Source organism: Pristiophorus japonicus, chromosome 5 (assembly GCF_044704955.1).
Source record: "Pristiophorus japonicus isolate sPriJap1 chromosome 5, sPriJap1.hap1, whole genome shotgun sequence".
In the NCBI taxonomy this organism is placed as follows: domain Eukaryota; kingdom Metazoa; phylum Chordata; class Chondrichthyes; family Pristiophoridae; genus Pristiophorus; species Pristiophorus japonicus.
Genome location: NC_091981.1, coordinates 41,120,790 through 41,134,262, shown reverse-complemented (window position 1 = coordinate 41,134,262; position 13,473 = coordinate 41,120,790). Strand labels below are relative to the sequence as shown.

General features: G+C 45.6%; 1 protein-coding gene across 2 annotated transcripts in view; it reads right to left on the bottom strand.

The window, feature by feature from the left end:
- Window positions 1-3,795, bottom strand: part of marchf6 (membrane-associated ring finger (C3HC4) 6) — an 89,473-nt gene extending 85,678 nt beyond the window's left edge. For both annotated transcript variants that reach the window (XM_070880567.1, XM_070880568.1), the window contains exon 1: window positions 3,528-3,795. In XM_070880567.1, the coding sequence (XP_070736668.1) occupies window positions 3,528-3,546 (19 nt within the window). In that variant the 5' untranslated portion in view covers window positions 3,547-3,795. The remainder of the gene's footprint in view (window positions 1-3,527) is intronic.
- Between the last annotated feature and the right edge of the window lie 9,678 nt (window positions 3,796-13,473).

Below are 13,473 nucleotides of genomic sequence, written 5' to 3'. Positions count from 1 at the left end.
CAATCACTGCTTACAAAAGGAATTTCGATAAGTACCCGAAATATATATTATGAGGGGGCTTGACAAGATGGATGCAGAGAGGATGTTTCCACCGATGGGGGAGACTTGAACTAGAGGGCATAATCTTAGAATAAGGGGCCGCCCATTTAAAACTGAGATGAGGAGAAATTTCTTTTCTGAGGGTTGTGGATCTATGGAATTTACTGCTTCAGAGAACTGTGGAAGCTGGGACATTGAATAAATTTAAGACAGAAATAGACAGTTTCTTAAACGATAAGGGAATAAGGGGTTATGGAGAGCGGGCAGGGAAGTGGACCCAAGTCCGAGTCCATGATCGGATCAACCATGATCGTATTAAATGGCGGAGCAGGCTCGAGGGACCATATGGCCTACTCCTGCTCCTATTTCTTATGTTACTTAATAATTTTTTTTGCAGAGCTACAGGGAAAGGACGGGGAGTGGGACTAGCTGAGGTGCTCTTGCAGAGAGCGGGCATGGACTCGATGGGCCGAATGGCCTTCTTCCATGCAATAACTATTCGATGATTCTATGGCAGACGTTTTGAAGTCAACTTTTGAAGGGACATGATTGGGTACAAAATGTAGCACAATAAAATAGAAAACATTATTCAAAACATACAATTAAGATTCTTCTAAAGCATATAAAATCACCCTGTGCTAAAACAACCAGGTTTCCTGCTCCCAATTGCTATCACTCGCTGGAACAAGTGTATTTGTGAACAGAATCAGGATTGACTTTTAGGCCAAAGCAAAATACTGACGAAGGGTCGTCGACCCGAAACGTCAACTCTGTTTTTCTCTCCACAGATGCTACCTGACCAGCTGAGATTTCCAGCATTCTGTTTTTATTTATTATTGCCTTTTAGGCCTTTCACTGTCAAAGAGCCTACCAACACACTGATCAGCATCTTGTGAAAATTGGAAACTCAGCTGAGTTAGTGAAGGATGGACTGCCTCTTCTCCGTAACTGCATGCCAAGCAAGGGTCAGCCCCTTTAGGACAAAAATTGGAACAGCAATTTCAAGATGAAATTCAAGAATTATCTGCAAAGGAGCTGCAAACTAGGACAGTCAGATCTCCAGCATTAAAATTTAAACTGCATGTGGATGCTGTTGAGTAGTTCTGCGCATGCATGCTTGCTTCACTTTCCCTGGACTGAGAAATGATGACAGTTTAACTCAGCTCTGTCACCCTGCATTGCTCAAACCAGCAACAGTCAGACAACAACCGTAGCCACACTCCAGGGCACCTGGTCTCCCAGCCTTAACTGTTAATCACCAATAAAACAAAAAGTCAAAAAGTCCCAAAAGTTGGTTTAAGCTAAAATAAATTGATGCATCCTTGCAGGGAAATTACAGAAACACTGTCATCTTAAAGTATCTTTCAGCTCATTTGAATCAACTGATTAAGACCATCGCTCATGTACTATTAATATATACAGATCAGAACCAAATAAAGTGTCACATATCTGTTCTGTGTATTAAAGTTGCAACATTCATTAGGTTTAGATGAAGTTACGACACATGTAGAGTTAAACAGTCATGGTCTGTAAGCTGTGGGTAACATAACCACAACCGTTACTTTTATCATATAATATTGAAGAGTCGAAAGGTAGGAAGCCTAATATTTAATATGAGTGCATTATTTTCTTCCATTATAAATAACACTGCAGTCAGCTGTGGCAAGGAATCCCTTCAACACTGCGTGGGATGATAAGTCATTTTGTGACCAGTAAAAAGGGCTTTAGAAAATCCCGAGCATAATCAAGGTTACATCAGTTGCCAGCAAGAAACTTCTATTACAAAGCTTTATGCATATGTGTTTACGTTATTTTCTACAGCCCTGCGAGGGTATTCCACACGTTACAAATAAAAATAATCGATTTTCTATGAATTCGCCTTTCCCTCCCAACTTGATCCCCACTTCACCATGCTCCATCTGCAAAGGCAGATAAACAATCTGCTTCAAATACCTATGCCGCTTTTAATTAAGTTACTAGATGCAAGAAATGTGGGTCAGCGTGACTCGTCCTTCAATCTTCTTATAAAAACTTAGTGATCATCACAACAAATGGTGTGTTTTTTTTCATGTACACTGGAATTCTGAGCCAGAGGTAACTGGTTTCAGCTAGAATTATTTACTACCTGGGCCTTCTCTTTTAGTAGACAAAACCAACAAAAGATATTAAAACACTGTTGCAGAATTCTGGGAGAAAACTTAAAAGTAGCTCATAAGTGACATGGCAAATGTTTAAGAATGATAATACTAAAATCCCTTCATAAACTGACAATGCTGTACACCACACAATATATGAAGTATTACACTTTAACAAAGTTTGCGCTCAACACAAACATGTAGAATAGTAACTTATTGTACCAAGAGGAAGAAAATTTCAAGTACTAGGAAAAGCCAGCAATTCAGACTTCTCAACCTTGTGATGTGATCCCTGTTCCTTCCAGCACATCACTGTAACCATATGTAACAAAAACAAGGCATTCCGATGAAATAAACACTTATTTCAAGCCCTTTATCAAAATCATTCAAACCTCCCAATTGTGTTATATTCGAAAATGATTGTTTACCAGTGATTAGAAAAGTAGCAATCCAATGGAGAGGTTCAGGGAACATTAATCCACAAGACAACCCCAAAAATCGGATTACAATTTTTAGTACTCTCAAGAACATCTCAAGAGTTACACTGCTATTTCTCCACCCCCATCCCATGGATTATTTTACTGTTGTGATTTGTACTATTGCTCAAGGTAATTCATCCTTTAATTTGGAAATCGCTGGAATTAGCCACACTGATGAAACAAAAGTAATGTGAGGGACATTGACTGCAATTTCCTCTTGCCAGTAGCCGACCACTGTAAAATTTTCCTTTCCACCAAATTTTTGGCCACCTTTATGAATTTGTTCTCCTTTGACTTGGCACCCATCTTTGGGGGGGGGGGGGGGAAGAGGAAAGAGAGACATACTTTTTTTTACGTTTAAGTTGCTACATCAATATCAGAGCAACTTCCTGTTGTCTTGCCCAGATAAGTAAAAGAAAGTTTTGCTTTCACAGCAAGTTCCACATTTGAGCAATACCTCAGTACCAGTTTACAGGCACTGGTCAAATGTTTCTGCTTCTCTCCATGTATTGCTGAGATCTCACGTCCCTTTGGCACAAAAAAATGCACCTTCGGCGAAACGTCACTCTGAAACCGTGTCCCAATCCAACTCTTAGTTGTCCCATCACCTGGATTTAACCCCCCTCTCCCTCACAATAAACAGGAGGGGGTGGAAAATATTTGACCTTTGACCCGAACGATCGCCAAGCAGTGAAGTTGCGGCCTTGCCTTTGGTTTACTCGGGACAATGCCTCCCATTTTCCTGTCACCTAATCCCCTCCCCGGAGGGTGGCGGGGAGCGGCCTGCTCAATACCCCCACCCCCACCCACCGGCCGCGCGAGTTCCCGGCTTCTCCCGATCCTCTCTCCCGCACCCCGCCCGCTGCTCTCTCACCCTCCTCGGTGCTCTCCATCTTGTCGTCCGGTGGTGGTGGCTCCTCCTCCTCTTCGCCGAGAGGCCTGGAGGGGAGGGGGGCGGCAGGGCAGTGCGGCTACTCGGGTAGGTGGCTGCTGTCGGCTCGCGATTGCGGCCGCTCCCGCGCTCGAGCCCGCGGCTGCTGTCAGTCGACGGGAGGGAGGGAGCGAGATCAGCCAACGGCAGCGCAGCCTCGGCGCAGCGCGACACCGACGCACAGCACCATTTACGGCTTGCTTTCTCTTTTTTCGGGCGGGCGGGCGGGCGGGCGGGCGCGCGACTCACAGCGCCCTCTAGAGGCGCCAGGATGCGCGCACCTGCAGGCCGCGGGTGGGTGCAGCATGTCACCCACATCCATCCACACTGCAGGTTGCTGCCAGATGTCATACACATCCACGCACTGGGCTGTGCTGATATACTCTGTGCCTTAACTTTTAACACGCAGTGAAATGTAATCTCGTATCGGAGATGACAAACTCCTGGATATCTGAAATAAAAACACCCAAAAAAGCAGTACTGAGGGAGTGCTGTATTGTCGGAGGTGCCGTCTTTTGGGCGAGACTTAAATTGAGACCCCTACGGTGAAAGTAAAATATCTCATGGCACTATTTTGAAGAAGAGCAGGAGACTTCTCCCACATGTCCTGGCCAATATTTCTCTCAATTATCATCACTAAAAACAGTTTATCTGGTCATTACCTCACTGCTGTATTTGGGACCTTACAAATTGGCTGCCTCGTTTTCCACATTGTAACAGGCAGGTCATCAACAGCTGGGGAGAAAAGGTTAACGTTAAGCATGCAGACTCCTCATCTGAACTACTCTGACACAGGGTTTATGCTTGAAGCATACACCTATCTCTTATTTTCAGATATTGATTGACCTATGCATTCTTACTATTTTCAGTTTATATTTCATTGTATTAATTAGATCTGATAAATGTTAGTCATCAGGAGTAATATTAACTCAGGTTAGTTTACAAATAGGACCAATTTGGAAATACAGTTGATCTGTTTTAACTGACACGTTGCGGGGAATTTTAACCCCAAAAATTGAGTAGGTTGGGGTCAGGTAGTAGTGGTCTGCACAGGGTGGTCTTAAATGGAGTGCTTCTAAACAGAGTGAAAATTGGGAATTTGGAGAGAGTGGGAATTCAGAACAGGGGATGGAGATGCTGCTTTTTCCCTCCAATACTTGTAGTGCTTTGTGTTATAGTTAAATATTTAATTTCATCTACCTAGAACTTAAACTAGATCTAGTAATTAGTTAAAAACAAAACTATAAGCTAAATTAATTAAATACAGAAATTTTAAATAAATAAATACATAAAACAAGGTTATAAAAGGATGGCAGAGCAGGTGGTGTGCCGGAACTGCAGCATGTGAGAGTTTGTGGACAGCATCGCGATCCCGGATGACCACGTCTGCAGTAAGTGTCCGCATCTCGAGGAACTTCAGCTCAGAGTTGTTGAACTGGTGTGCGAGGTGCAGAGATTGCAGGGCATCAAAAAGGGGGAGAGTTAGCTGGACGCTTTAATCCAGGAGGCAGTCAAATCCCTTAGGTTAGGTAGTGGTACAGATCTGGTTAGTGGTCAGGGACAGGAGGGGTAGACTGCAACTCAGGCAGGTAAGGGGACCCCAGGTGCAATGCTGGAGGAGCCTCAGCTTTTGCCCTTGTCCAACAGGTATGAGGTTCTTCCTGCCTGTGTGGATGAGGGAAAAGTCTGTAGGGTAGATGAGCAAACTGACTACAGCACTGTGATACAGGAGGCCATTCAAGTGGGAGGAGTGAAAAGGAATTATGTAATGGTATGGGGATCGTATAGTCAGGGGAATCGATACTGTTCTCTGCAGCCGCGACCAGGAGTTCTGAAGGCTGTGTTGCCTGCCCAGTGCCAGGGTTAAGGATATCCCCTCGCGGCTGGAGAAGAATTTGGAGTGGGAGGGGGAGGATCCAGTTGTCGTACACGTAGGAACCAACCACATTGGTAGAACTAGGAATGAGGTTCTGCTGAGAGAGTTTGAGCAGCTAGCGTTCAAATTAAAATGCAGAACCTCAAAGGTAAAATCTCTGGATCGCTGCCTGAGCCACGATCAAATTGGCATAGGGACAAGCAGATTAGAGAGTTAAATGCGAGACTCAAAAAGTGGTGCGCAAGTAAGGGGTTTCGATTCATGGGGCACAGGCACCAGTGCTGGGGAAAGAGGGAGCTGTTCCGTTGGGACGGTCTCCACTTAAACTGGGCTGGGAACAGTGTCCCGGCAACTCGAATAACTGGGGCTGTAGATAGGGCTTTAAACTAAAAAGGGGAGAGAGGATCAGGTGAGGGGAGATTTAGAAATCTAAGAGAGAAAAGTCAAGGCAAATGGAGTAGTATAGCAATTTGGGTAAAGCTAAGCAGAGTGTGACAGGAAGAGACAGAGGGGGAGAAATTAGTGTGGTTTGTGCCACCCGTTAGCTGTAACAAAATGGTGCTAAAACGCTGTTGAGAGCTTTAACGTCACCTGATGCTGGTTCCAGCGATGCAAGCCATATCCATGCTGCCGCTGAATGCGATCGCCAGGGACCTCACCATCACAAAGCTCGTGACGTTAGTGAGTGCGTAACGCTCACTTGATGCCCGATCTACCAACTTCGTTACAGCCAACTTACCGGCTGGAGAAAACAACGACAGCTTCAGGTGGCGTGCAACAGCAGGAAGTCAGCTCCAGCGATGCTATTTCAGGGGATCATCACCAATCACTTGTACCTGACAGGTTTTTAAGTTTGAGTGGCTGTGTGCTACTTCCTGCTACCGGAAGAGTTTTCTTTATTTATTTCAAGGTTCCTTGGTATCCGGGAGTGGTTTGGCAAGTACAAAACTCCATAATTATTCCTGAAAAGCTCCAACCTACAACACTGGCTAAAAGTCATGGGGGCTGTACTGGTAGTGGACCTCATCCTCCAGGATCTAAGGCAGAGGGAGCAGAGGCAATGAGACAATCGGCCTCCCAGACAGGCTTTCCGAGACCGGCTCATCAGACTCCGATTCGCATGAATGAAACCCCAGATCCCCATAGCTCACCACACCCCCATCATACAATCCCTGTCAAATGCCATATCACACCATCATCCTGGGTGCTAAGGTGAAATAAGAGAGACCACAAAATATTCCAAACACAATTGATAACTTTATAAACATATCACACATATCACATGAATTCTAATAACAATGACCCTTGTGCCTGCCATAGTTGAATAGTTGTCATTATTTGCAAGCTGTGAGATGTGGGTATGCGGGTTGCTAGGTAGAAAGATTGTTGGTGAGTGAGTGCTGGGGTGTGGTGCATTGAGAAGTGTGAGAGGCTTGTGGTACAGATGGTGGTATGTAGCCATTGTTGAAGCCTTCACGTAACCTGACCAACCGTGTGAGCTCGTTGAACTTCTTCCTGCACTGGGTGTGGCTCCTGGGGACCACAGTGTTGTTCATGACATGGTGTGCCACCTCCCTCCACATAGTCCAGCAGACTTGTGGCGAGGGCCTCCTGCCAGTTGGCGAGTACAGAACCATCCGCCTGCTGTCCTACTGATAAAACCAATGCCTCCAAAGCTTCATCGGAAAACCTCCGGGCTCTGTCCCTGGGGCAGCGATCTGCCATCGGGACTTGTAAATAAGTGCTCCTTCTCCTTGTCCTTCTTCATATAGTTGTTGAGGCAGCTGCACACCCAACAATGCTGAAAATGAGGTGCTGCAGCATCAATGAACCTCCCCTTTAAGCAGTGAAAAAAGGCTGTGGCAATCATTACTTGCATTTCGACTGCCCCCGATATTGGTCCATCTTTGAAACACCAATGAACTTGGGTTTTTAGATGAGAATCATGACTGCAATCATTTTAATGAGGAGTGAGGATGACTTTTGCGTGCAGCTTAGACGATTTTCAATTGGTGCTACTGAACCATTTTTAGTCTAACCAGTACTGAGTTAAAAAAACTGAATCCTGACCCCAACCCGCCTGCTTCCGGTTTTAATGGAGGCAGTCAGCCAACCAGCTCCCAGGAGGCGGATCATCATTATAATATTATAATGAGGCAGATCGGCCATTTAAATATTATAATGAGGCTCGCGTGTCTCATGGTGATACACCATTTTAAATTTAATTGTGGGCGGGCGGGTTTCCTGCTGTTTCCAGCTACCCTGCCTCACCCATCCTCCTCAATTGGACACCTCCTGATCCTTTCGATCTCCCCCCCAACCTCCCTCCTGTAGCAGGCCTCTGATCACCCTTCAGTCCCTGATCACCCCTCCCTCTGACCTTTGATCCTCATCCCCTGGCCCCGACCCCCTCTCCAGCCTCTGATTCCCCCCTTCGGCCTCCAATCGCTTTCCCTTCCTTCTGACCTCCCCCCTCCAGCTCCCGATCGCCTTCCTTGCCTCCATCATCCAACCGTGATCCTCCTCCGGCCTCCGACCACCCGACGATCCTCCTTCGGCCCGAACCTCCTCCCACCCCAACCACCCCCCCACCCAACCTGATTTCTCCCTCCTTCCTCTCTATGGCCTAGTGGCACAGGGTTACCTGCCTGACAGCCAGGTAGTCTTCCCATCTGGCAGCGTTATTCAGTGTTAATGCATTTGGTTTTGGTTTGGTATCTCAGTCGAATGAAAATGAACACAGCTCTATATTATTTAAAGATGTGTTTATTTGTACTACCAAAATAGCCACCATGCTCCACCCTTTGTCTATGATTGGTCCCCTTGGAGGATAAGCCACACCCTGAAGTTTTGCAGGAATGTGTCACTGGAACCGCCCATCCCAAGGTCTCACTGACTTTGCAAATTGAAACTCGATCCACTTGGACTTCCTGAAGCGACAGAGAACAGAGCTCCCCAGAAGACAGCAAGGGCCAGCCAAAGTGCATCCCTCCCCCAGCCAAAGTGTCTTACCTCAGTGCAAGTACATCCTTCCCTCCCCACCACCATAGATGATAGATGGAGCATTGTGTACAGATTGTTAACAGGTTTATTGGGTATAAAGTGAATAGTGACAGTGTCGTGACTTCTGGATATCATCCACTCCAATGATGTCCCTTGTAGGGGGTTGGAACAACGTGATCCATCTTCCCCGAGTTCCCCCTCTCCCCTCCGAAGCCCCCCCCCACCTCCCCCGCAACCGTGGCTCTCTCTCTCTCTCTGCTCCCCAGCCTCTCTCTCTTCCCCAGCCTCTCTCTCTCCTCCCCCCACCGCTCCAGCCTTCAGGCCCAGGCCCGCAGCCATCGGGTCCACGTTGGCCCGAGGGGGGAGGTGAGGAGTTGAAGCCTTGGGTCCTGTTGCTCGGCATCACACGCATGGAATGATTCGGCCGGGAGGAGGGCGGAGCTTGACAGGGGCGGGGCTTGTCGCCTGTCAGTCAAAAAAGTGCAGTGGCGGGGGGGAGCTTGACGGATGGCTGTCTGTCAAAAAAAGTGTAGTACAAATAGTTAGTCCCATTATTTAATGGGCTTCTGATCAGTCTTGCTTGTAGAACTTAATACTTTTCCAATGTCGGCAGCGATATACATAGCATCACCAGCACAGAAACAGGTCATTCAGCCTAACTGGTTGATACTGGTGTTTATACACCATAAGTGCCTCCTCCCATTCTATTTACCTCTTCCCACCCTGCCCCCATAGCCCCCATTCTCTTTTCCCTCATGTATGCATTAAGCTTCCCTATTAATTACATCAATGCTATCTGCTTCAATCACTCTATGTGGCAGTAAGTTCCATAATCTCACCACTCTCTGTACATAAATTCCTCCTGAATTCTTTATTTAATCTGTTAGTTGCTCCCTTATTCTCATCCACAAGTTGAAACAGTTTCTCCACATCCACCCTATTGAACGTTCCTTCTTTTAAAGGCTTCTACCAGAGAAAAGAGTCCAAGCCTGCTCAATCTTTCCTGATAGGTTGCATTCTTTCAATTCCAGTAACAGCTCCATCATTACCGTTCAAATCCAATGAATTGATAATAAGAAATTGCTTCTGTTTTTTTTACTCAGTGACATTACATCTACCAACGGCAGCAGTCGGGGTGGGGGTGGGGGTGGGCGTGGGGGTGGGGGTGGGGGTGGGGGTGGGGGTGGGGGTGGGGGTGGAAGAAAATCTCAGAAAATGGAACTGAACGAATTCCTAGTCGGGACTGACGAAATACCTGTATCACCGCTTTCTCCTTTCTCATTAAGTTCAATAAATCTGTAATTACACTAGATGCTGAAATCACAGGAACATTAACCTTTTTATTCATTCAGTTTGTATAAATATTGTGCTTTATTGTGTTATACCTGTACTGCCCAAAATTTAAAAATGTGCAAAAAAAAAAGGGCTGGATTTGCGCCTCAGTTAGTGCCCCGGCGGGGCTTTAAATGCTGTTTTTGGGCATAATGCCGGGCGTCCAGGATTACCGTACAGCCGGTAGATTCGGCTACTGGTTAGCACTGGTGCAAAAACTTACTGCCCCACCGTCCATTTGGATTGAGATCATGACGCCAATTGTCATGCAACGCTGCGCTTAGCGCCCCAAATGGAACATTCGGCCCTTAAGCCTCATTTAATGCCTGTCCCAGAAAACGCCTGAAAAAAACAGGTGGTCCCAGGGTGCGGCAGGCGGTATTGGCAGCATTTTTAAAAATTGAGGGATGAGGATCCTACATTGCAGGTCACATTGACTATAACGGTTGCGCACATAATGCTTCGTGAAGCTACGATTTGCAAACTTCACTTTGATCTGCCATTACAGTGCCCTTACAACTTCAGTGAGAAAATTTAATGGGGGCATTACTAGTTCGACAGCGTATCATACTCCATGCTATTGCCAGGCGGCGTCAAGCTAGAAGAAGGGCTCTTGGCCATGTCAGCCCATGGATGAGGAGAGGCCAAAGACGTCAGAGGAGGAGGCCTCACTCCCCATGGGATTAGAGGCACCAACGCTCATACCCCCAGCTCTCCGAGGAGCAGTTTCAGAAGCGCTAACAGATATGCCATCTCCAACAGGCAAGGTGGACTGCTCTGGAGGCAGCCTTCAATACTCCCCTCAACAGGTCTCCAAATTCATTGTGGTGTGCTGCATGCTGCACAACTTGGCCATCATGAGGGGCCAGGCATTGCCAGCGGGGATTGCATGTCCACCTCAGGAGGAGGAGGATAACGAAGAGGAGTGTGGCGAGGCCCCCATTCGATAGCCATCCTATCCACAGGGGAGGCAGCGTGGAGATGTTGCAGGACCAAGAGTCACATGATTCATATATTTTACTGCAACAAAGTCACAAAAACTCCCCCCACCAAAATAAAACGACACAATATACGTTATGTTGCAGGGCACTAAACAACAATGAAACCTCTTTACCGCCGCAAGTGTTGGCTCGGGCGCACAAAGTCCGTTATACAACATCTGAGTTAACGCCAACGCTCCTCCAACTTACATTTCTGGCGAAACTTGCAGGCGAGGGCGCAAACTATTTTCAGGCGCTATCTTTAACGCCCCACCGCAATTAGTTCCCCGAAATCGCAAAAGCCCAAAATCCAGTCCAAAGCGTCCACCAACCAGACCATCATCGAAACCTATTTTGTGGGATCATACCATCATAGTGAATTTGTACATCACAAATCAGAAGAACGTGGCTGCTTCTTAGCCTATCAGATTGAAATTATAAATGATGGGTACAATAAATGTATGTCCTATTAGTTATGTCACATTTGCTACAAACGTCTCCCTAAAATGAAGGCACCACAAATGATAAAAAGACAGCCTGGGCAAATTAAAACTCACTTACCAGTAAATTTAGATGATAATTTGCATCCACGAAGCAATCAATCTTCCGCAGTGCTCACCAATCGCGGAAGATTCAAGGGTACTGCTGAATACTGCATGGTCAACTCCATGATCTACAAAGCGTGAACGAAAGATGAAAACATGGGCAAGCAGTCGGGAAGAACCCAAGATCGAGAAGTGTCAATGTTTAAACTTCAGTATGAGAATCTGTGGATACTCCCTTCTTCAATTAAGCACAGAGACCAGAGCACAGAAGTAGGCTGGTTTGGAAGATGGAGTTTATATGCGGATGCTGAGTTGCTGAATGATACCAGACATAAAATGTTTTCAACCAGTTATTTTTCGTTTATCATTTGATGCTGGATTATTGGAAGCCATACTGACATAAGTTTCCAAACTGGGGTCCCTGGATTCTGCAAGCGAATAGTAGGTGATCATCAGATGGCTCTCTGTCTAGTGCTTGACATACTGTATACTGTGAGTGATGTCTCAAAACTCTGTATTCGACAGGTTCTCAGTATTGATCTACTGGCACATTAATTTGGTTGCTGTACATGCTAAAAATGTTTTCCTTTACATAGTTGCCGCACTCTTTCAGAAGTTAGGAAAGGGACAGGCAGGAATATATCAGGGTGTCACAAAAGTGTGTCAATATTTGAAGGGGGTCCTCCATACAGAAAACATTGAAAATCACTGCTTCTAAAAGCAATATAAAATAAGAACAAATTGTGTTAGAACAGCTGAATGAACAGGAAATCGGAAATGAAAAGCAACAGTAAGGATCTGAAAAGAAGTGAAATCCTTGTGGATTAAAGTAGAACAGATATTAAAATTACTAAATTGCAGCCTTCAGCCAGACCTCAAGTGACTGGCATCTTGCAGGAATTTGAGAGATTTAAACACTGGTTATGGATGTATTTGGCAGCAATTGGAGAGATGAAAAAATTGCAAAGTTGAAACAGACATTTTCCTGTATGCTCAAAAAATAAAATACTGTGAATGCTGGAAATCGGAACAAAAACAGAAAATGCTGGAAACATTCCACACGTCAGGTAGTCTCTGTAGAGAAAGGAAAAAAGTTCACGTTTTAGATATAACCCTTCGTTAGTACTGCAAGCGATTGCAGATGAACAGTTTATAAACAGAATATGAATGAGCTGTATAGCGATGAGGTGGAGAACAGGAGATGGTTAGGTGGCAGAAGACAAAGCGGCACAATGAGAGAAATTAGAGAAATAAAAGACATCTACGAGACCCAGAGAATGTGTGAATAGTTAAATAAGGATAGATAATTGATGAAGTGTCAAAATATGCAGATGACACAAAACTTGGAAGTATAGTGAACAGTGAGGACGATAGAGGAGAATATGGTTTCCGTCCACTTAGAGGCACAAAGGACATGATTTTCACCGTGTGACTGTAGGATTTTTCCCTATGGGTTTCAAACACCAAGGGCTAGATTTTCCATTATTTTTACATGCATAACGCCCACTAAACGCTGAAATGAAAGGTATAATGCCCAGATATCGCCCATTTAGGCACAAAACGGAAACTGATTGCCCATTTTTCGGACAGTTATCGCTGAGCGTTACTTTCGCCATGTACGTAACGCCGGGAAAAAATAATACCGCCCACCCACTTTTTTGGGGCGGAATCATCAGAATGGGCAAAACCAAGCCCATAATATCGCCCAGCGTTACTTTCGGCACGTAATTAACGGCGAGATTCAATAATACCGACCGCCCACTTTTTTTTGTCGTAAAGATCACATTTGCTGAAACTAACGCCCAGGAGATCGCCCAGCGTCACTTTCACCAACTCGCACACATCTCGCCCACAATATCGCTCGACCAAAACACCGCTCTGAAAAAGGGGAACTATTCTGAACTAATCACAGTGTGGGCGGCATTTTTCAAATCGCAGGTCGCTTCATTGAAAAGGCTGATTCAACTTCGGGGGAGTTTGGATTGACTCTGGAGATCTTCTCAGGTGAAGTGACCATCTCAACAGACATCTTTTCAGACTCTGGACGATTGCGTTTTACTGTAGGTAATTTTAGTGTGGAAATTATTGCTTCTGATCAATCGCTATTATACTTTCATTGGAATGGGGCCAGCCATTTCTCAGCCTGCATCGAT